This window comes from Rana temporaria, chromosome 8 (assembly GCF_905171775.1).
Source record: "Rana temporaria chromosome 8, aRanTem1.1, whole genome shotgun sequence".
Lineage (NCBI taxonomy): Eukaryota > Metazoa > Chordata > Amphibia > Anura > Ranidae > Rana > Rana temporaria.
Window position 1 is genome coordinate 176,122,323 of NC_053496.1, and position 22,292 is coordinate 176,144,614.

The 22,292-nt window shown below is 45.4% G+C and overlaps 1 protein-coding gene and 1 long non-coding RNA gene across 2 annotated transcripts in view; both read right to left on the reverse strand.

Annotated features, from left to right (window-relative positions):
• Window positions 1-9,173: 9,173 nt before the first annotated feature.
• Window positions 9,174-22,292, reverse strand: part of LOC120909511 (zinc finger protein 260-like) — a 51,260-nt gene continuing 38,141 nt past the window's right edge. The window contains exon 4 of the mRNA XM_040321286.1: window positions 9,174-11,571. Coding sequence (XP_040177220.1) covers window positions 9,581-11,571 — 1,991 coding nt within the window. The 3' untranslated portion in view covers window positions 9,174-9,580. The remainder of the gene's footprint in view (window positions 11,572-22,292) is intronic.
• LOC120909517 lies at window positions 15,296-16,303 on the reverse strand. The gene is made up of 3 exons (XR_005741285.1): window positions 16,271-16,303; window positions 15,592-15,733; window positions 15,296-15,338 (listed from the first exon to the last, which is right to left on the reverse strand). It is a non-coding gene; the product is annotated as an uncharacterized LOC120909517 (long non-coding RNA).

Genomic DNA, 22,292 nt, shown 5'->3' on the forward strand with positions numbered 1-22,292 from the left:
GTTGACAGAGAAGAGTGGCTGGCACAAGGGAGGGGCTGACAGAGGGGTGCTTACACAGAAGAAGGTGGTTAACATGGAGGGGGGGCTGACAGAGGATGTTGGCTGACACAGAAGAAGGGGCTAACATGGAGGGGGGGCTGACAGAGGAGGGGGTTGACAGAAGGGTGCTGGCACAGGAAGGGGCTGACAGAGGGAGGGCTGACACAGAGAACGGTGGCTGGACAGATGGAGGGGGCTGACACCGAGAACGGTGGCTGACACTGAGGAAGGGGGCTGAATAGAGCAGATGAAGAGGAGGCCTCAGGAGACACAATTGGCAGGCAGCAAGGCGGGACACTGAGAGCAAAGTGGGCCATGATCACCAACAGTCCAGCCCCGTCTCTATCCTGCCTCTGGGGCCAATCACAGACCTCATGTCGGCGCGCAGGTGGAGCATATGTTGTAGAAACCCAAGCTATCTGGGTCAAAACTGGACAGGTGGCAAGATCACCAGCTTTTTATTATCCGGACACAGGCAGACATGATAGAAGAGATGGTTAGAGACTGGGACATGATACAAGAGATGGTTAGGAGACTGTGGACATGATAAAAGAGATGATTAGAGACCAAGGACATGATACAAGAGATAGTTAGAGACTGGGGACATGATACATGAGATGGTTAGAGACTGGGGACATGATACAAGAGATGGTTAGAGACTGGGGACATGATACAAGAGATGGTTAGAGACTGTGGACATGATTACAAGAGATGGTTAGAGACTGGGTTCATGATACAAGAGATGATTAGAGACTGGGGACATGATGCAAGAGATGGTGAGAGACTGAGGACATGATACAAGAGATGGTTAGAGACTGAGGACATGATACAAGAGATGGTTAGAGACTGGGGACATGATACAAGAGATGATTAGAGACTGTGGACATGATACAAGAGATGGTTAGAGACTGTGGACATGATACAAGAGATGGTTAGAGACTGTGGACATGATACAAGAGATGGTCACAGACTGAGGACATGATACAAGAGATGATTAGAGACTGGGGACATGATACAAGAGATGATTAGAGACTAAGGACATTATACAAGAGATGATTAGAGACTAAGGACATTATACAAGAGATGATTAGAGACTAAGGACATTATACAAGAGATGATTAAAGACTAAGAACATTATACAAGAGATGATTAAAGACTAAGGACATTAAACAAGAGATGGTTAGAGACTGGGGACATGATGCAAGAGATGGTTAGAGACTGTGGACCATATACAAGAGTTGGTTAGAGACTGTGGACATGATACAAGAGATGGTTAGAGACTGTGGACATGATGCAAGAGATGATTAGAGACTGAGGACATGATACATGAGATGGTTAGAGACTAGGGACATGATGCAAGAGATGGTTAGAGACTGGGGACATGATGCAAGAGATGGTTAGAGACTGAGGACATGATACAAGAGATGGTTAGAGACTGGGGACATGATGCAAGAGATGGTTAGAGACTGGGGACATGATGCAAGAGATGGTTAGAGACTGGGGACATGATGCAAGAGATGATTAGAGACTGAGGACATGATACAAGAGATGGTTAGAGACTGGGGACATGATGCAAGAGATGGCTAGAGACTGGGGACATGATGCAAGAGATGGTTAGAGACTGAGGACATGATACAAGAGATGGTTAGAGACTGGGGACATGATGCAAGAGATGGTTAGAGACTGGGGACATGATGCAAGAGATGGTTAGAGACTGAGGACATGATACAAGAGATGGTTAGAGACTGCATTTTTCTTGAGCTTTTCTTGCCACTAAATGTGCCAATAATGGCCAACAATAAATTCATATTAATTTAAATTGATGATATTAATTAAGAATTTGAATATAATACAATTGTATATAAAATATAAATATTTTTTAAAAACTCATTTTCGGTATCAGTTTTTGGCTTAGTGCATCCTTCATTTTCGGCACCAAAATTTCCATTCGGTGCACCCCTAATATAAATGTATAATAATATTAGTGTGTGACTGTGTGAGGGACATTAGAGTGTAAGCTCCTCTGTACAGAGGCTGATGTGATTGGCTCAGCGTTCTCTGTACAGCGCTGCAGTATATGTCAGAGCTAAATAAATGTGCAGTATATTAACCACTTCCCGACCGCCGCATGTATATGTACGTCCACAGAATGGCACGTACAGGCAGATGGGCGTACAGGTACGTCCCCGCCTTTCCACGGATTGGGGGTCCGATCGGGACCCCCCCACTACATGCAGCGGTCGGATTCCCCGGGGAGCGATCCGGGACGACGGCGCGGCTATTCGTTTATAGCCGCTCCGTCGCGATCGCTCCCCGGAAATGAAGAACGGGAGAGCCGTATGTATATTATAGGGAGACTCGATCAATGACGTCAGTCCTACAGCCACACCCCCCTACAGTTGTAAACACACACAAAGTGAACACTAACTCCTACAGCGCCCCCTGTGGTTAACTCCCAAACTGCAACTGTCATTTTCACAATAAACAATGCAATTTAAATGCATTTTTTGCTGTGAAAATGACAATTGTCCCCAAAAATGTGTCAAAATTGTCAAAGGGTCCGCCATAATGTCGCAGTCATGAAAAAATCGCTGATCGCCGCCATTAGTAGTAAAAAAAAAAAAATTATAAAATGCAATAAAACTATCCCCTATTTGTAAACGCTATAATTTTGCGCAAACCAATCGATAAACGCTTATTGCGATTTTTTTTTACAAAAAATAGGTAGAAGAATACGTATCGGCCTAAACTGAGGAAAAAAAATGTTTTTATATATGTTTTTGGGGGATATGTATTACAGCAAAAAGTAAAAAATATTGAATTTTTTTCAAAATTGTCGCTCTATTTTTGTTAATAGCGCAAAAAATAAAAACCGCAGAGGTGATCAAATACCACCAAAAGAAAGCTCTATTTGTGGGAAAAAAGGACGCCAATTTTGTTTGGGAGCCACATCGCACGACCGCGCAATTGTCTGTTAAAGCGACACAGTGCCGAATCGCAAAACCTTGCCTGGGCATTTAGCTGACTAAAGTTCCGGGGCTTAAGTGGTTAATAATGGTATGTGACTGTGGGGGACATTAGAGTGTAAGCTCCTCTGGTATAGATACTGATGTGACTGGCTCAGCATTCTCTGTACAGCACTGTGGTATATGTCAGAGCTATATAAATGTACAGTATATTAATAATAGTATGTGACAATGAGGAGGTCTGAGGTGAGTCTCTGTGGGGAGTAGAATCTGCCCAGTGACTGTGATCACTCCCTGTGATTGGTTCCTGTGAAAAAAGTGCTGTTAATGGTAGTACAGAGGTCTGAGGTGATTCTCTGTTAAGAGCACAATCTGCCTGGTGACTGTAATCCCATTGTGTGATTGGTTGGTGTGGAGGGAGTGCAGCCAATGGCAGTGGAGGAGGTGTGAAGCGGGAACTCTGAGGTAACAGCTGTGAGGTGTCTGGCTCTCCTCAGCTCTTCTATGACTGAATTCTCCATGTTGTTTTACATTGGGGACAGAAATGACGGTGGAATGGGTTCTGTTTTCTGTCACAGAAAATGTGGTAAAGGTAAAATAATATCAGAGTCACATTTTTATATCCCTCTATATGTATATGTAGTATCTGCTTGATAAAACAAATATCCTATTACCTCCATAGCTATCGGTTCCAGCATTGGCCTCATATCATTATCTACTTCCTTACAGCTTTGAACTTCCTGTCTGCATGTGACAACTCTTTCTGTGTTCCACTCAGTAGAAGAGAGAGTACCACCTACTGCACACTGTAAGTACTGCAGCCCCCAATAAATGTTACTTGCAATGCTGATGAGAGAAAGCCAATATCCTCCTGGTACTTTTTATATTAGTGGTCCCCAACCCTTGGGAGATAGAGCGGTGCTTGGAGAGAGGGGCGGGCCCCCTGCATAGCACTGTGTGCGGCCCATCCTCCTCTCTAAGCACTGCTCTATCTCCAGAGCTTTTTTTCTCAGAAAATAGGTGCAGGAACTCAACCATGACCCCGTTCAGATTTCACAAACAGTAGAAGGATCTTAAAGGGGCATTAAATACCAGGATTGCATTACATACAGAGTGCAGAGTTCAGGGGGGGGTTACACCCAGAGTGCAGTGCTGTTACTTGTAAACACAGAAACCAGACTTCTGTGTTTACAAGTGATTGTGGTGAGCAGGCAACAAAGGGTCTGAGCCAGAGATGGTGGAACCAAGTTCCCCCTGAAAAAAAAGCCCTGTCTATCTCCCACTTTCCCTTGGTACGGGTTAGTAGAAAGAACAGCCGGGGGCGGGGCAGGGCTGGACTAGGTGCTGCCGATGACAAGTTTAAACAAATCGTCGCTCCGCCCACCCGCTCGGGTCTATAATTTTTCTGGACCCCAAAATTGCATCCGCTCATGCGCAATAAAACAGCAATGAAGTCGCGCATTTGCGGTAAAGCCCCGCAAACAGCTATTTTGTGACTTAGGCGTACTGGAAGTGACGTGGTCGAGGAATTTTATGGGTCGAGATTTTTTTTATTACACCGCTCCATGGCCTGTTGCTGACTGTGCCACAAACCAAGAGATGATCAGCAACAAGGCTATCACAGATAGTGATAAACACTCAATACCTGCTGTGGGGCCTAGACCGTATGTCCTCTCCCGGCCCGGTCGGTGATCTGCCGATATGGTTCCGGCTAACGAGAAAGTTTAAGGACTGTGCAAGCGCAATCCTTGCCGACGGAAGTCTCCGGACCTCGGCCGGCATCCAGGGTGACGTGGAATTTGAGGAAAGTGGTCAATCGGCCTCACGTCCTTGCTCCGCCTCCTGCACCTCACCGGCAGTGTCATCCAATCAGCAAGTCAGGGGGCGGGAGGAGCTACAGATCAAAATGGAGAGCTCCTCCCACCCCCTGCCCTGCTAATATGATGGCATAATCGGCCAGGCTGGCAGGCGGAGGAGCTGGGAGAGGACAAGTTAACAATCTCTGCCCTGCCCGTGGGGGTCCTGAGCAGGGGACGCAGAGATTGATGTTAGCGAGAAAAGGAGAGGATGGGGCAGACTGCAGAGGCACTGTAATGTAAAGGGGGGTTGTGATGTAAAGGGGACTGCACTGTAAAGATCCACACTACATTCTCCGACAGCTCTCCTCCATCATCCACACTACATTCTCCGACAGCTCTCCTCCATCATCCACACTACATTCTCCGACAGCTCTCCTCCTACCATCCACACTACATTCTCCAACAGGTCTCCTCCACCATCCACTCTACATTCTCCGACAGCTCTCCTCCCACCATCCACACTACATTCCCCGACAGCTCTCCTCCACCATCCACACTACATTCTCCGACAGCTCTCCCCCCACCATCCACACTACATTCTCCAACAGCTCTCCTCCATCATCCACACTACATTCTCCGACAGCTCTCCTCCATCATCCACACTACATTCTCCGACAGCTCTCCTCCCACCATCCACACTACATTCTCCGACAGATCTCCTCCACCATCCACACTACATTCTCCGACAGCTCTCCACCATCATCCACACTACATTCTCCGACAGCTCTCCTCCTACCATCCACACTACATTCTCCAACAGGTCTCCTCCACCATCCACTCTACATTCTCCGACAGCTCTCCTCCCACCATCCACACTACATTCACCGACAGCTCTCCTCCACCATCCACACTACATTCTCCGACAGCTCTCCTCCACCATCCACACTACATTCTCCGACAGCTCTCTTCCGCCATCCACACTACATTCTCCGACAGCTCTCCTCCACCATCCACACTACATTCTCCGACAGATCTCCTCCACACTACATTCTCCGACAGGTCTCCTCCATCATCCACACTACATTCCCTCGACATCTCTCCTCTCACTATCCACACTACATTCTCCGACAGGTCTCCTCCACCATCCACACTACATTCTCCGACAGGTCTCCTCCATCATCCACACTACATTCCCTCGACAGCTCTCCTCTCACCATCCACACTACATTCTCCGACAGGTCTCCTCCCTCCAGCCACACTACCTTCTCCGACAGCTCTCCTCCACCATCCATACTACATTTGCGACAGGTCTCCTCCCACCATCCACACTGCATTCACCGACAGCTCTCCTCCACCATCCACACTACATTCTCCGACAGCTCTCCTCCACCATCTACACTACATTCTCCGACAGCTCTCCTCCACCATCCATACTACATTTGCGACAGGTCTCCTCCCACCATCCACACTACATTCACAGACAGCTCTCCTCCACCATCCACACTACATTCTCCGACAGATCTCCTCTCCAGCTCTCCATTCTGCTTATGAATCCATGTGTCTGCAACACCTGTCCAAATGATTGACAGGTGTTGCAGATCATGCATTGGTGCACTCATTCCAGTGACCCCCTAGGTAATAAATGCTCACCTTGGAGCGTGCGACTTAGCGATTATGCTCAGTCAGTATACGCTTGTGAACCACCCCTGGGTTCTATAATGGCAACAGGATCCTGGGCTTCCCACGCAGTATCTCGGGAATAATTTATAAGCATGTCGTCTCGTGAATGATTTATAAGCGTGTCAGCGGTGCTATTACTGGATACTATGCATATGCACTTTTCTCAACAGGACTGTCACAGCATTATCTTATAAAAAGACTTGTTTTTGCACAATAGCATTTTTGCTATTTAAAGTGGGACTAGTGTTGTTCCCAATATATCACCGGACACTTATATCTGTGTTACAAAGCACTTGAATGCACATGAGCACTTTATTAGTAATGTTTTAATTGACATAATTATTGTTTTTATTTTGGTCATATCACATCTATGTCACATTAACACTACATGTGTTTGTTTTAATCTTCAGCATGCATTTATTGTGCAATATTCCAAAGCGCAGCGTATAATTTACTATTTCCACCTATAAATCTATTACCACTTTTGCCAGGATGCCGTCACGCCCGGTACCCGGAAGTAAACAAAGCCGCAATCGCGGCTGTCGGCATGTGATCGGTGATTCTTTTTGTGATTCTATTGTAAAAAACAATAAAAGCCTTTAATCCAGTAAAAAAAAACACTGCACAAACAGAAAAACAGCAAACGGTGGGATGATATATCTGACGCGTTTAACATTGTTGTACAATGCTTAGTCATAGCTGTGCATAGCATGTGCTATGACTAAGCATTGTACAACAATGTGAAACGAGTCAGCTATATCATCCCACCGTTTGCTGTTTTTCTGTTTGTGCAGTGTTTTTTTTACTGGATTAAAGGCTTTTATTGTTTTTTACATTTATTGGAGTGCGGCTGTCCATACCATTTTGCTTCCATTTATGCTTCGTGCATTGCCTGCACCCATTGGATTTCAAGTCCACATTCATCACCGAAGTGCACTCATCTGGAGCGGCGGTCTCTTTCCCCCCACTGTTGATCGGCACACCAGCAGGGAAGGGCCGCATACAACATTTTGCTATGGGGCCCTGTGATTTCTAGTTACGCTCCTGCAGAGAACATATGGGAACATTTGGGGGAAGGGGTTAAACACACCCACCTTTGGCCACAGGCCCTCTTCTCCTTCGTGTGCCCCTCTTACTCAGATTATTAAGTCAGAATAGAGATGCTCACCCTTGTGGGTTCTCTTGTGTTTCACAAGGTTTCCTTACAGAAAACGTACACTGACCTGGGTGAACTCTCTGGTGATCAACAAGGCCTCCTTTTTTGAATAATGATTCCTGCACTCTGAACATGAATAGGGATGCTCACCCATGTGATTTCTCTGGTGAACATCATCTATGTTCTCTTTTTTATAGAAAGATTTTACACATTCTGAACATAAATAGGGACATTCACCTTAGGGTGACCACGTGTACCGCATTACCCAGGACAGTCCCGCATTTTACAGGTCTGTCCCGGGTCCCGGGCACCTTGACACAGCCTTCCTAATGACCCGAATTTGCAGGGTGTTTGCCCTGACGATCGCCCTGCACCCAATCAGGGCGCAGTAAAAGCTGGTTGTTAGGGAGCGAGACCAGGAAGCTGGTCGCCGCATTCTTAACAACCGATGAGTCATCATAATGAATAATAAAAAATTGTCAGAAAAAAGAAATGTCCCGTTGGGTCTGGTATGAATTTTAAGGGGACCCCCATGCCCAAATTTAAAAAAAAAAAAAATGCGATGGGTCCCCCAAAATCCATAACAGACCCTTATCCAAGCATGCAGCCTGGCAGGAAAGGGGGAGACAAGCGAGTGCCCCCCCACCCTCCTGTACCATTTGGGGGGTACTTTGGGGCCAAAGCACCTTGTCCCCGTGCTGATGGGGAAAAGGGCCTCATCCCCACAGCCCTTAAATTCCTTTATTCATTTTTTTTTTAAGTGTCGTCAATCATGCCACCCGTCGGCACCAAAAAAAAAAAAAATCCTGCAGTCCTTGAAAGCTGGCTCCTCTATTTGACAGTTTTTTAGATAGGTAAGGGGTGGGTCCACCTGGTGACGTCACCTAGTGGCACCGCACCCCTGTGAAGTCACCGACCCAGCATGCACACGGGGGGCGGTACCACCAGGTGGCCCCGCCCTTATCTATATAAGAACTGTCAAACAGTGGAGCCTGTGTTTTTTATTTTTCGGGTGCAGTGTGATTTATGATGGATTTACATCAGGGGACATTGTATTTTTTATTTTTTAATAAAGGAATTATCAAAAATTGTCTCTGTGTTTTTATAACTTTTTGACTCCTTTTTTTTTTTTGGTGAATGGGTACCGGTACTATGGGGAGGGCGGGATCTGGGGACCCCTTCAACGCTCAATAAGCCCCTGCCTGCAGACCCCCACAACCACCGGCCACGGTTGTGTGGCAGAGCCCCAAAGCACCCCCCCCCCCCATGTTGAGGGCATGTGGCCTGGCATTATTCAGGAAGGGGCGCTTGGTCATCCCTTCTTTCTCCTTTCCTGGCCTGCCAGGCTGCATGCTAGGATAAGGGTCTGGTATGGATTTTGGGGGGGGGAGAGGGGGGTTCCCCAAATGGCAGTTTGGAAATGTGGTCACCTTAGTTCATCTGTCTGATGTTTCACGCGGTTTCCCTTCAGAGTGAAGGATTTTCTGTGCTCTAATGCTCACCCATATGACATAAAGAGAAGACAGGGATGTACACAATCTAATGCATAGAAAACTTTATTGAGATATAAACACATTCATCAAAAGATTGCATTCACATGTGGCAATAAGAGGATATACATTGTACCCAGCCTTATGACCACAGGGGGAAGGACACCGACAAGCTGGATACATGAGGAGGACTCACTCCCGCACTTAGAGCATAGCGTGACTTCTCTAGCATTTCATAAGTTGTCCTTTCCGAGTGAAAGGTTTCCCGCACTGTCAACATTAATAAGGGCACTCACCTGTGTGAATTCTCTGTTGTTTCACAAGGTTTACTTTCAGAGTGAAGGTTTTTTCCACACTCTACACATAAATAAGAATGCTCTCCTGTGTGATTTTACTGGTGTCTAACAGGACCTTCTATCTGAGTGAAAGATTTTCCGCACACTCTCAACATTAATAAGGGCACTCACCTGTGTGAATTCTGTGGTGTCTAACAAGGGCTCCTTGAAGAATGAAAGATTTCCCGCACTCTGAACATGAATAAGAATGCTCACCCGTGTGACTTATCTGATGTTCAACAAGGGCCCCTTTTTTAGTAAAAGATTTCCCGCACTCTAAACATGAATAAGGGAGCTTATCCACGTGAATTCTCTGGTGTTTAACAAGATCTCTTTTCTGATTGAAAGATTTCCTGCACTCTAAACATGGATAAGGACGCTCACCTGTGTGAATTCTCTGGTGTTTAACAAGGGCTCTTTTCTGATTGAAAGATTTCCCGCACTCTAAACATGAATGAAGGTGCTTATCCGTGTGAATTCTCTGGTGTCTAACAAGGCCCCCTTTTTGAGTGAAAGATTTCCCACACTGTAAACATGAATAGGGATGCTCTCCTGTGTGAATTCTCTGGTGTATAACAAGGGTTCCTTGCTGAGTGAAAGATTTCCCGCACTCTGAACATGAATAAGAACGCTCACCCGTGTGACATCTCTGGTGTCCAACAAGGGCCCTTTTTTGCATGAAGGATTTCCCACACTCTGAACATGAAAAAGGGCGCTCACCCGTGTGAATTCTCTGGTGTTCAACAAGGCCCCCTTTGTGAGTGAAACATTTCCCGCACTCTAAACATGAATAGGGATGCTCAGCTGTGTGAATTCTTTGGTGTATAACAAGGGCTGCTTGATGAGTGAAAGATTTCCCGCACTCTGAACACGAATAAGAACACTCACCCGTGTGACTTAGCTGGTGAATAAAAAGGGCCCCTTTTTGAATGAAAGATTTCCCACACTCTGAACATGAATAAGGGCGCTCACCCGTGTGAATTCTCTGGTGTCTAGAAAGTGTTCCTTTTTGAGTGAAACATTTCCCACACTCTGAACATGAATAAGGACGCTCGGCCGTGTGAGTTTCCTGGTGTCTAGTAAGTGCTTCCTTCCGAGGGAAACATTTCCCGCACTCTGAACATGAATAAGGGCGCTCACCCGTGTGAATTCTCTGGTGCCGAATAAGTTTTGCTTTTAGAGGGAAACGTTTTCCGCACTCTGAACATGAATAACAATGCTCATTTGTGTGAATTCTCTGGTGTTTCACAAGGTTTCCTTTCAGAGTGAAAGATATTCCACACTCTACACATGAATATGGACGCTCACCCGTGTGACTTATCTGGTGGTCAACAAGGGCTCCTTTTTGCATGAAAGATTTCCCGCACTCTGAACATGAATAAGGACGCTCACCTGTGTGAATTCTCCGGTGTGCAACAAGGGCTCCTTTTTGAGTGAAACATTTCCCACACTCTGAACATGAATAAGGGCGCTCACCCATGTGAGTTCTCTGATGTTTAAGAAGGGCACTTTTATTAGTGAAAGATTTCCCACACTCTAAACATGAATAAGGGCGCTCACCCGTGTGAACTCTCTGGTGCTGAATAAGTTTTCCTTTCTTAGTGAAAGATTTCCCGCACTCTGAACAAGGGAAAGGACGCTCATTTGTGTGAACGCTCTGGTGCTGAATAAGTTTTCTTTTCCGAATAAAAGATTTCCCGCACTCTGAACATGAATAAGGACGCTCACATGTGTGAATTCTCCGATGTGTAACGAGGGCTGCTTTTTGAGTGAAAGATTTCCTGCATTCTGAACATGAGAATAGATGGTCACCTTGGTGATCTCCTTCATGGGGTGAGGAAGATTCCTCAGGATTAGAAGGATCTGTTGATCTATCTGCAGTGTGAGATCTTACATGGATATTTACAATCATAGTATGTGATTGATGAGAAGATTCCCCCTGATCAGAGGGATCCATTGAGGTCTCCGGACAGGAAGGTCGGTGATGTATATTTTGTGTATATGGATTTCCTCCTGGAGGATCCTGTGTGATGACATTATCTTCTGACTTACAATCAGCAGATAATAGAAGATGTCTCTCCGAGGAATTCCTCACATCACATCCATCTGATGGAAAGAAATGGGAAAAAATAAATAGTAAAACATTTCAGTAGATCACAAATGACTGGAGTTTTATCTCCATATGAGTGGAGTAAGTGGAAAATTCCGATCTCAAATCTGGGCTCCGGTTCTCCCTCCAAAATCAATCAGAAAAGTCTTCTTACCAGAGTCTGTATGCAAATTCTTTAACCACTTCCCGCACCCCATATAACAGAATGATGTGTGCAAAGTTGTTAGGTTATCCTGACTGGGCATCATATGACATCCAGCGGGATAAGCCGGGGACCCGCCCGCTGGCGATCGTTGGTGTGGTATGTCAGTTTGATCCGCCGAATCTCCGATCTAGGTAAACAGCCTCTGATGTAGGCTCTTTACCATGTGATCAGCTGTGTCCAATCACAGTGTAAACAGGAAGAGACATTTATCAGCTTTTCCTCAACTCGCACTTTCAGACAGAAGTAGAGGACAGCCAATCGGCTGCTCTCCTGACAAAGGGGTTTGTGCTGATTAATTATCAGCGCGGCTTACCCAGGACCACCAGAGATGCCCACTAGGGTGCCCATGTGGATTGCCTGGGACTGTCCCTCAATTGACATGTCTGTCCCGGGCACCTTCATTCAGGGACAATACAATGTCCCAGAATGAAATAGAGGACACAGCCACTAACTAATAACTACATTTCCGGAACTGGTTTCTAGGACCAGCGCTGTCTGGCATCTTGCAACCAGTGACAATTTACTCTCAGACAGTGAGACCGGAAGCAAGGCCTCCACCTAGTGCAGCGCTGCTGTTCCCACCCACCTCGGCACCTCCTCCTTCTCTGGCACCCAGGGGGACTGGTGTGATCTTCACTCTCCAGATAGTGACACCACTCCTTTCCTTCGACACACATGGCTCATGCAGAGGGTGTGACAGCAGCACTGCATCTGGTGGCAGGCTATGGGTGGCAAGTGGCACTGCATCTGGTGGCAAGTGGCACATTCTCCTGACAAATAACCAGTCACCAAATTCCCCGCCACCCCTCATCTTTTTTTGGGGAAGGTGAGAGAGTGTCCCTAAATGACAGTTTGGAAATGTGGTCATCCTAATGCCCACCAGGTTTGCCAATCAGTGTCCATTAGAGGTGCCCATCAGTAATGCCTATCAGTGCCGCCTTTGAGATCCATCTATCAGTGTCGCCTTTGAGATCCATCTATCAGTGCCCCCTATCAGATCCATCTATCAGTGCTACCTATGAGTGACCATCAGTGCCGACTACCAATGCCCATCAGTGCCACCTTACGGCCTCATCATCATTGCCGCCTCATTAGTGAAGGTGAAAACTTACTTATAAACAACATTTTATGACAGAAACAAAAGAAAAAAAAATCTTCCAAATGTTAGGTCTTTTCTTTTGTTTAGCAAAAAATACAAATAAATCCCAGTAATGATCAAATACCACTAAAAGAGAGCTCTGTTTGTACAGTGTTGCATGACCGTGCAATTGTCATTTAAATTGTGACAGAGCTAAAAGCTTAAAATTGTCCTGGGCAGGAAGGGGGGGGAGTGCCTGGTATTGAAGTGGTTAATAATCAATAGCCAGCTATGACTTCATTAGCCAAAACGCGTTGGTGAATTGTTAGTACATTGGACTGCTTGTATTTGTATGGGTCTCACATATGGGTTAGTGCCATCTCATGGCTGGAGGCCACATTATGTCACCAGTCCCCACACCAGAAGGATAAAATCTTATCACCTGTCCTGGCACTGACTACAGAGACCTCTTTAAAAGGGGAATAGCGCTGAGCCCCGGTTGTCCTCACCAGCTCTTCACAAAATTAGGTTCTATGCTTCCGAGCATGCACGTCTTTTCCCCGTCGGAAAAGCATACAGACAAACGGTTTTCCCACTAGGATTTTTTCCTGATGGGGAAAAAAAAGAGATCCTGCTTTCTCATTGGAAAAACTGCAAAGGAACATACACACGGTCAGAATTCTCGGCCAAAAGCTCTCATCGCAGTTTTTCCGACAGGAAAACCAGTCGTGGGTACGAGGCATGAGTAAATTTCTCCAAGTGTCACGCTACCCCTACCAACAGAAACTCCATCAATGGTCACCACAGTTCCCTCTGATTACTTGGCTGCTTCTCCTTCATATCAAGCTTCACTTTATACCCTCAAGGGTTAACTGAATTGTACATTTCATTCCCCAGTTTCAGTGTTTGTTACTTACTTGTGCCGAAAGGTGGAGAAATTTCATCCTGTTCACTCTTCATAATCATCCCAACCTCCTCCATGGACGGCTTATCACCCCCCACATACGTCTCTTCTTCTTCCTCTTTAACCTCAACTTTTATATTAATCGGTTCTTCACCCTGAACCCCAAAATAATAGAAAATATTTATTAAAGCTGAACTCCGGGCAGATATAAACGACACAAATGAATGCAGTGCATTTATTATTAAATGAGTTTTATTTTCATAAATTTAAGCAGTATAACTTTAAAGCGGGAGTTCACCCGAAAAACTATTTTTAACATTAGATTGAGGCTCATTTTGTCAAGGGGAATCGGGTGTTTTTTTTTAAATCGAAGCAGTACTTACCGTTTTAGAGAGTGATTTTCTCCACCGCTTCCGGGTATGGTCTTCGGGACTGGGCGTTCCTATTCGATTGACAGGCTTCCGACGGTCGCATACATCGCGTCACGAGTAGTCAAAAGAAGCCGAACGTCGGTGCGGCTCTATACGGCGCCTGCGCACCGACGTTCGGTTACTTTCGGAAAATCGTGACGCGATGTATGCGACTGTCGGAAGCATGTCAATCAAATAGGAACGCCCAGTCCCGCAGCCCATACCATGAAGCGGCGGAGAAGATCTATCTCTAAAACGGTAAGTACTGCTTCGATTTTAAAAAAAACACCAGATTCCCCTTGACAAAATGAGCCTCAATCTAATGTTAAAAATTAAGTTTTTGGGTGAACCTCCACTTTAAGAATGTGACCTGATATCAGGCTCTTGCAGTACCTGCGCATAAGCACTAGGGGAGGGACAAGACCGGTAGGCATTATTAACCTGAAGCAGAGATAAACCAGGTCTATTGCCCATTTCCTCAAAACCATGGAAGCGAGGGACCCGCCCCCTAGGGGCAGATGATCACCTCAGCCTGGACTTACAGGAACAAAATAGCAGCATCATGTCAATTAGCATCCCCCCCATTGAAGGGACACAAGGAGGAAGAGGACCCATGATGACTAGACACAGAAGAAAGAAAGGGAGGAGGGGTGAAAATGTGAGGTGCTCAAAGAAAGAGCTGCAAATGAAGATGGGGGTGCAGGCAGCAAAGGCTGCAATTCAGATATAGTAGTACGAAAACAAGAGACTACATAGAAGAATACCATCTCACTAATTATGAAATATTTCTGCGCTCCACAAGTCCACCTACTTGATGATGGTGAGGGATGGTGTGATCTTCTTGTGGGGAATCCTGGGAATACAGAGGACAACCTTCCTCCATAAACTGCTGATCTCCACTCATCAACATCCCTTCTTCTTCCCCTTTAATCTCAGCTTTGATGTCTTCCAGTTCTTCACCCTGAACCCCAAAGATGACAGAACACATTTGTAAAATGGAACGAGAGATTACATAGAAGAAAGTTCTCGTAGCTTAGAATTTTTTTTGGAGTTCTCAATCCCATTTACCTGATGATGGTGAGGGATGGTGTGATCTTCCTGTGTGGAATCCCGTGAATACAGAGGATGGGGACATCTCTCTGGTGGGTTCCCATTACTGGATCCATCTGTAGGAAACACACACACTGACTGAAAACATTGTTTCTATGTGTTTATCAGATGATGGGGGATCTAGGTGGAGCCTCCGTACTGCTCTCTCCTTTACAATAAAGTCTCCTCTTACCCGGTGATGTGAGGGGCGGCTGATTCTCCATCATGACGTCCTTGTAGAGATCATTTTACTTGATGTGAAGGTCTACATATCCACAATCATCAATCTATATTCTTAAGCAGTTTATTTATTTAGTGTTCATTACTCACCCGTGCTCATATCTAGAAAAGGTTCTTCCTCTTTAGTTGTCACTATCATCCCAACTTCCTCCTTAGACTCCTGATAACCCATCACAGTCGTCTCCTCTTCTTCCACTTTAACCTCATTTTTTACATACATCTGTTCTTTATACTGAGCCATTAAAAACAAAAAAAAAAGAAAATGTGATGACAAATAGGATGAAAGAAGCGTATAATCTCATACAGTCTAGAGCAGGGGTCTCAAACTGGTGGCCCTCCAGCTGTTTGGAAACTACAAGTCCCATCATGCCTCTGACTGTGGGAGTCATGCTTGTAACTGTCAGCCTTGCAATGCCTCATGGGACTTGTAGTTTTGCAACATCTGGAGGGCCGCCAGTTTGAGACCCCTGGTCTAGAGTCACTTTCTGTGTTCTTCCCATCTACCTGATGATGGTGAGGGATGGTGTGACCTCCCTGTGTGGAATCCCAGGAATATAGAGAACCTCCCTCCTCCAAAGACGGCTGAGCTCCACTTATCAATGTCTCTTCTTCCTCCTCTTTAACCTCAGGTTTGATGTTTTTTAGTTCTTCACCCTAAACCCCAAAAATTATAGAATATATTTGAAAAAAGGAACAAGAGATTACACATTGGAATGTCTTCTCATAGCTTAGAATTCATTTTCAGTTCTTGTGGCTCATTCCCACCTACCTGATGATGGTGAGGGATGGTGTGATCTTCCTGTGTGGAATCCCGGGAATACAGAGGACAGGGACAGATGATGGGGGATCTAGGTGGACCCTCCGTACTGCTCTCTTCTTTATAATAAAGTCTCCTCTTACCCGGTGATGTGAGGGGCGGCTGATTCTCCATCATGACGTCCTTGTAGAGATCCTTGTGTCCTTCTAAATACTCCCACTCCTCCATGGAGAAATAGACAGTGACATCCTGACACCTTATAGGAACCTGACACACACAATGATACAGTCACCATCCAGACACATCCCTTGTCTGTTACTGGATAATGTCCCAGAATTCCCGGCACCTCTCACCTCTCCCGTCAGCAGCTCAATGATCTTCTTGGTGACTTCTACAATCTTCTTGCCATTATTTCATCCTGTATTTCAGGAAGTGAGGTGAAGGCACTCTGAAAGTTAAATGGTCACCAGAAGATCAGTCTGCTTTAAAAAAGCAATAATATTGTCATGTGACCTCCCAGAATCCTGCTCGGCTCTCCAGTCAGCAGGTGGAGGATCCCCAGGGTGAGGTTTAAAGTAGAAATCCAGCTAAAGCCTAACTAGTCCGAGAACATCCAACAATGACTGTGAAAGCCGGGAGCCATGTCATCTCCCATAGGTCCCTCCTCTCCTCTGCAGCTTTCACTGGATGGCGCATAGAAGCCGGGTCACATGACCAGACCAGAGAGGCTTGAAAATAGGTAAGAATAGACAGTACATCTTTTTTCTTGCACAGGTTAGTTAATGTAGGTGTTAGCAGGGATAGACAGCATTTTTAGTACTAGTCAGGATTTAGATGGAATTCTAATATCTTAATACGTCCTCTGCTGCCAGTTCCAGCAATGTCTCTCCTCTACGTCCTCCCAACTCACCTCTGACCCAGTACTTCCTTTTTTAGACCTCTACATCACTTCCTGTTCATATGTTACCTCACTTCCTGTCTGTAGATCACTTCCTGTCTGCACCTGACATCTTTTCCTCCCCATTTTGGCATCATTTCCTGTGTCTGTACAATCACACTCTTCCAGACGTTCTTTTGTTCCACTCAATATAATTGGGAAAGACCACCTTGAGAGTAATGTCATTAAAGGGGGAGTCCTGTATATTTTCAGTATGTAAAGATTAGAAGATAACACTGCAAACAAATTACCATGGGATGATGGCGTGCACGGGCACGTGCACGTGAGGAAGAGGCGCGCTCGTAGGTGGGGGGAGCGAAGAGCTGGAGGTTGCCGGGGGATGAGGAGGGACCGCGCCAAACGAAGACAGGAGCTGGCAGTTCCCATTCGTACGCCGCACGCTGCTTCCTGGAAGTCTGCACACTGAAAACTACCGCAGCGTAGCGGCGGGGACAGACCACAGCACGGGACGGACCAGCCTGACCTGCCTCACGCTAGGATGTCTAGCCATATTGGACACAGCGGGTAAAGAACCAGACACGGACGGGAGAGGAGGAGACAAGCAGAGCATGCAGCGGGAGGTTCAAATCATGCAGGGAGCATGAGACAGGTCGTATACACCCACTCATACCCATATCACCATCACAGAGGATAAGGTCGGCTTTTATTTGTATTATGCTTGTACTTCAAAGGCACTCGGAGGAGGAGGAGGTGCGGTAAAGGAAATCCCTAAGGGATGAGGATTGAGAGTCTTAGAAGAAACTGTCAATGTTGTTAAAGATGTGCCAAGTGTCTAATTTTGTCCTGCTCGGTTCTGTTGCTCCCTAAATTATTGAGAGTGTAAACTATAAGGCGTAACTCAAGAGCCAGGAACCATCAAATGCTGAGAATCCTTTTTTACACTATTAATGCCTCTACCTGTACACTTGCTCGATTCAATTCAATATTGTTTGTCATTGAACGGTGAAGATCTATAGAAAAGTGGGTAGAGAACCTAACAGAGGAAAAATATAAACATTGACAAAAAAAAAAAAAAAACGGTAATCCCCCTTAAACTAGCCACACCAATTGGTGATCACTCAAAGTACATAGATAGCCCAACTCCCCATGATGCTGTGACAGCAATGTAGAAAGGAGTCAAGGAAATCTAACTCATCTCCATGCTCAAAGAAATGTGCATGCAGTTAGAATAGTCCACAGAACGGGGTAGGACCATACGTGCACTTACACGTGCTGGTGCACATATAAGCATATATAAGTAAGCCGCAGCGCATTAGTGAGTAAGCACATTTAGGTAGCCTTATTGGAGCCCAATGGTCTACTTAAAGCACCACAAGACTCAGGATCATCGCTAAACAGGTGTCAGCCCCTTCCACCTGTAACCTGACCCTGGGTTTTTGTTTGTGCTCTGATCCACACTTTTGATTCTGCCGGTCCATGGAACTCTGTTGATGACCCTGTTTTGTGACCTGACGCTTACTGAGAACCGCAAATTTTGATTGGGTTAAACGAGCATCTTTGCCCTGGCCGTTACTCTCCCTTTTACATTTTTCTATTTTTTTCTCTCCTTTTATGTCCATTCCTTTCGGTCTTCTCTCCCTTTTTCCTTTTATGTTTTTTTCGGTGTTTGCTTTATTTTGTGATGGGGACCTCGGATATTGATCAAATAAACCTTCTGAGCCGAGATTAAGACATATTAAGCAATTTTCTCTCAGGGGGAGTGAATGAGAAAGAAAACCAAAGTAAACTCAAATTTGAAGGAGGATAAGACCCGGTCATACTGGGTAGAGTACCAGACATTGGATTCTTGATTAACCCGCTGGGAATAGGAAGCCAAGCTGGGGAAGAGAATTAGAAGGAAGGAGACTAAGATGAGCAGAATGACGAGTAGATCAACAAGGGGGGGACCCCCAACTACTCCAAGTAATACAACAGCAACAAGCTCAATAAGACCATTTGTGACAAGAGGGGAAAGCCCGCGAGTCCCTGAGACCCAGGGGGTAACAAAACAACAACAAATGAACAAAGTCAAAAAAGCTGAAAATAAGAAACCCCAGAGTGATAACTCCAGAGAAACATCTATAGAATCAAGAGAGGAGGGGCCTACAGGGTGCAGACTGGAGAGTAGCAGGATGGATGAACGAAGCGCAGACACTCAGTCCCCCTCAAAGGGAGAAATGGCAGAGATGTTGTTAAGGCTGGAAAACGTGATAAAAGGAGAAATACAGAACCTACGGACAGATTTTGTCCACATGCTCTCTAGAATCGAAACAGCAGAAGAACAAATAGAGAAACAGGAACAGGAATCAAGCGCACTAAAAGCTCAGATGGATCAGATTCAATTACAACAGAGGCATATTCTCTACAAATTGGAGGACCAGGAAAATAGAAGTCGGAGACAAAACTTAAGGATAAGATCCATACCAGAGAAGAGGGACGAGGACCTCAGGCTAATAGCTCAGAAGATATTCAACCCAATACTGGAAAGAACAATAGATAACCCAATTGGAATCGAAAGGGTCCATCGAGTGGGAAACCCGAAAAGAGCGACCCCCGAGCGAACAAGAGATGTCATAATAAGGTTCAGATTATATGAAGATAAGGAAGCAGTTTGGAAGAAATTGAGGGGACAACCCCCGATAGTGTTTGAAGGAACAGAGCTGCAGATATTTTCGGATGTGGCCCCAGAAACCCTGGCAAGAAGATGGTTGTTAAAACCACTCCTAAAGCAGATGATAGACTCGAACATCAAATATTACTGGGGGTTCCCTGCATGCCTAATTGGAACAAAGGAAGGGAGATCAGCGACACTAAGATTTCCCGAGGACTTAAGGGAATTTTGTAGGAAGCTAGATATCCAGGTTCCTGACCTGCCAGGTTGGGAGTATGGGGGGGGGGGGGGACGAGAGGGAGAGGGGAAACTCCCGCCCTGTCCACTCTACCTTGTTCTCCCCGGTTGCCCCTTCTCTCTTTTCCTTTCCTGTTTTTCTCTGTGTATGCTCCTTTTTTTTTTTTTTTTTTTTTTTTTTTTTTTTTTTTTTTTTTCTTTGGCATTACCTAGCAGCCTCTTTTCTATTTCTGACTCGGGCTTTTCGCTGACCCCAGACTGGGGCTTTGTCCTCGTCCCCCCCCCCCCATCTCCGGCTGGAAAACCGGGAGAGGGGGGAGGCAATCTCAGACCCCCACCCAGAGCGATCTGGACCAGGGCTTAGAAGATGGCCCAGAGGCCTTTAATAGGCCAAATAGGGGGGGGAGGGAGGGAGGGGGGAGGGGATGAAAAGGAGGGGGGGATGGGTTGGAGGGGGAGGGGATGGGAGGGAAGGAGGGAGGGGGGAGGAGATGGGAAGGAGGGAGGGTGGGGGAGGGGACGGGGGGGCGGGAGGGAGGGGAGGGACGGGATTGAGGGAGGGAAGAAACCCTATCTCACCAAAACAATCAGAAGAGAGCATAATCCGAAGAAAGGAAAACAAAGATGACAGTGATTAAATGTCTGTCCTATAACGTCAAAGGCCTTAATAGTCCTACTAAGAGACATAAGATATTAAAGGAGTTGAAAAGGTATAGGACAGACATTGCCTTCTTACAAGAAACCCACCTTACATTGGGGTCAAACATAAAGATATACTCCCCCGACTTTCCCAGATGGTACTATGGAGATACCATCTCAAAAAGAGCTAGAGGGATAGCAATTGGAATAGCGAAGGGGACACGGTTTGATCTAACAGATAGAATGACAGACCCGGAAGGGAGATTCCTCTTTTTAAGGGGAAAACTGGAGGAGGAGGAATACACTCTTGTAAATATATATGCTCCGAATACCTCCCCGATGAAATATCTGTTGGGAATATTAGAGAAATTAAAAGATTTTAGGAGGGGAAAGTTAATACTGGGAGGTGACTTAAACTTTTGTATGGACCCGAAGGTAGATAAAACCTACCAGGCACCAGAAACCCAAGACATACTACTAAAAAAGGTTAAGGAAAGTCTGTATAGAAATCAACTAGTGGATACATGGAGGATCCTTAACCCGGGCCAACGAGATTACACGTTTTTTTCCCCGGTCCATGGTAGTTATTCTCGGATCGACCACATACTGGTGGACCATAGAATGCTGGAGATGGTGGTCGAGACAAGAATAGAAACCATGACGATTTCGGATCATGCCCCCATTAGCATATCCATAAATATCTCAGGGAACCAAAAGCCCTATCAAAACTGGAGACTTAATGAAGAGCTAATAATCAAAGAGAAAAGCTTCCTGAGGGTTAAAAAAGAATTAGAAGAGTACTTTAAAACAAATGAGATAGATGGAATCTCTAAAGCAACACTTTGGGACGCCCATAAGGCGGTGATAAGAGGGGTCCTGATCTCTGAAGGAGCAAGGAAGAAGAAAGAAGAGAGTAGTACAAGGGAAAAACTTATAGAGGAGATTTTTAATCTTGAACAAAAACATAAGAAAATAGGAAAGCAACAAGACCTATATTTAAACTTAGTTAACAAGCGAAACGAGCTTAAAGAACTCTTAGATCAAGATACAAAAAGGGAATTTAACTCAATAGCAAGGGAAAGATACAGGTGGGGAAATAAAACAAGCAAACATCTTGCTCGGATGGTACAAAAAAAGAAATCTAGGAATTATATAGACAAAATTAAAAATGAAAAAGGTAAGGTCTTACATACAACAAAAGATATTGCAGAAACATTCAGAATATACTATGAGAAACTATATTCAGTAGAACAAAAGAACTGGCAAAAAGGGGAGAAAGAAAACAAGATTACAACATTTTTAAAAGAAGCAGGAATATCAAAAATAGATCAAACAGAGGCAGAAGGGATGGATAGGCCTATCACAGAAAATGAAATTAAACTAGCATTAACAAGTTCAGAAACTGGAAAAAGCCCGGGCCCGGACGGCTTCACAGTGATGTATTATAAAAAATACAAGGAGATCCTTCTACCAAAACTATGTCAGTACTTTAATGGACTTGGAAGAGAGTTTAAATTAAGTAAAGAAGCATCAGAGGCAACCATCACAGTTATCCCAAAGGAAGGTAAAGACACAGGAAGCTGTTCAGGGTACCGGCCGATATCTCTGCT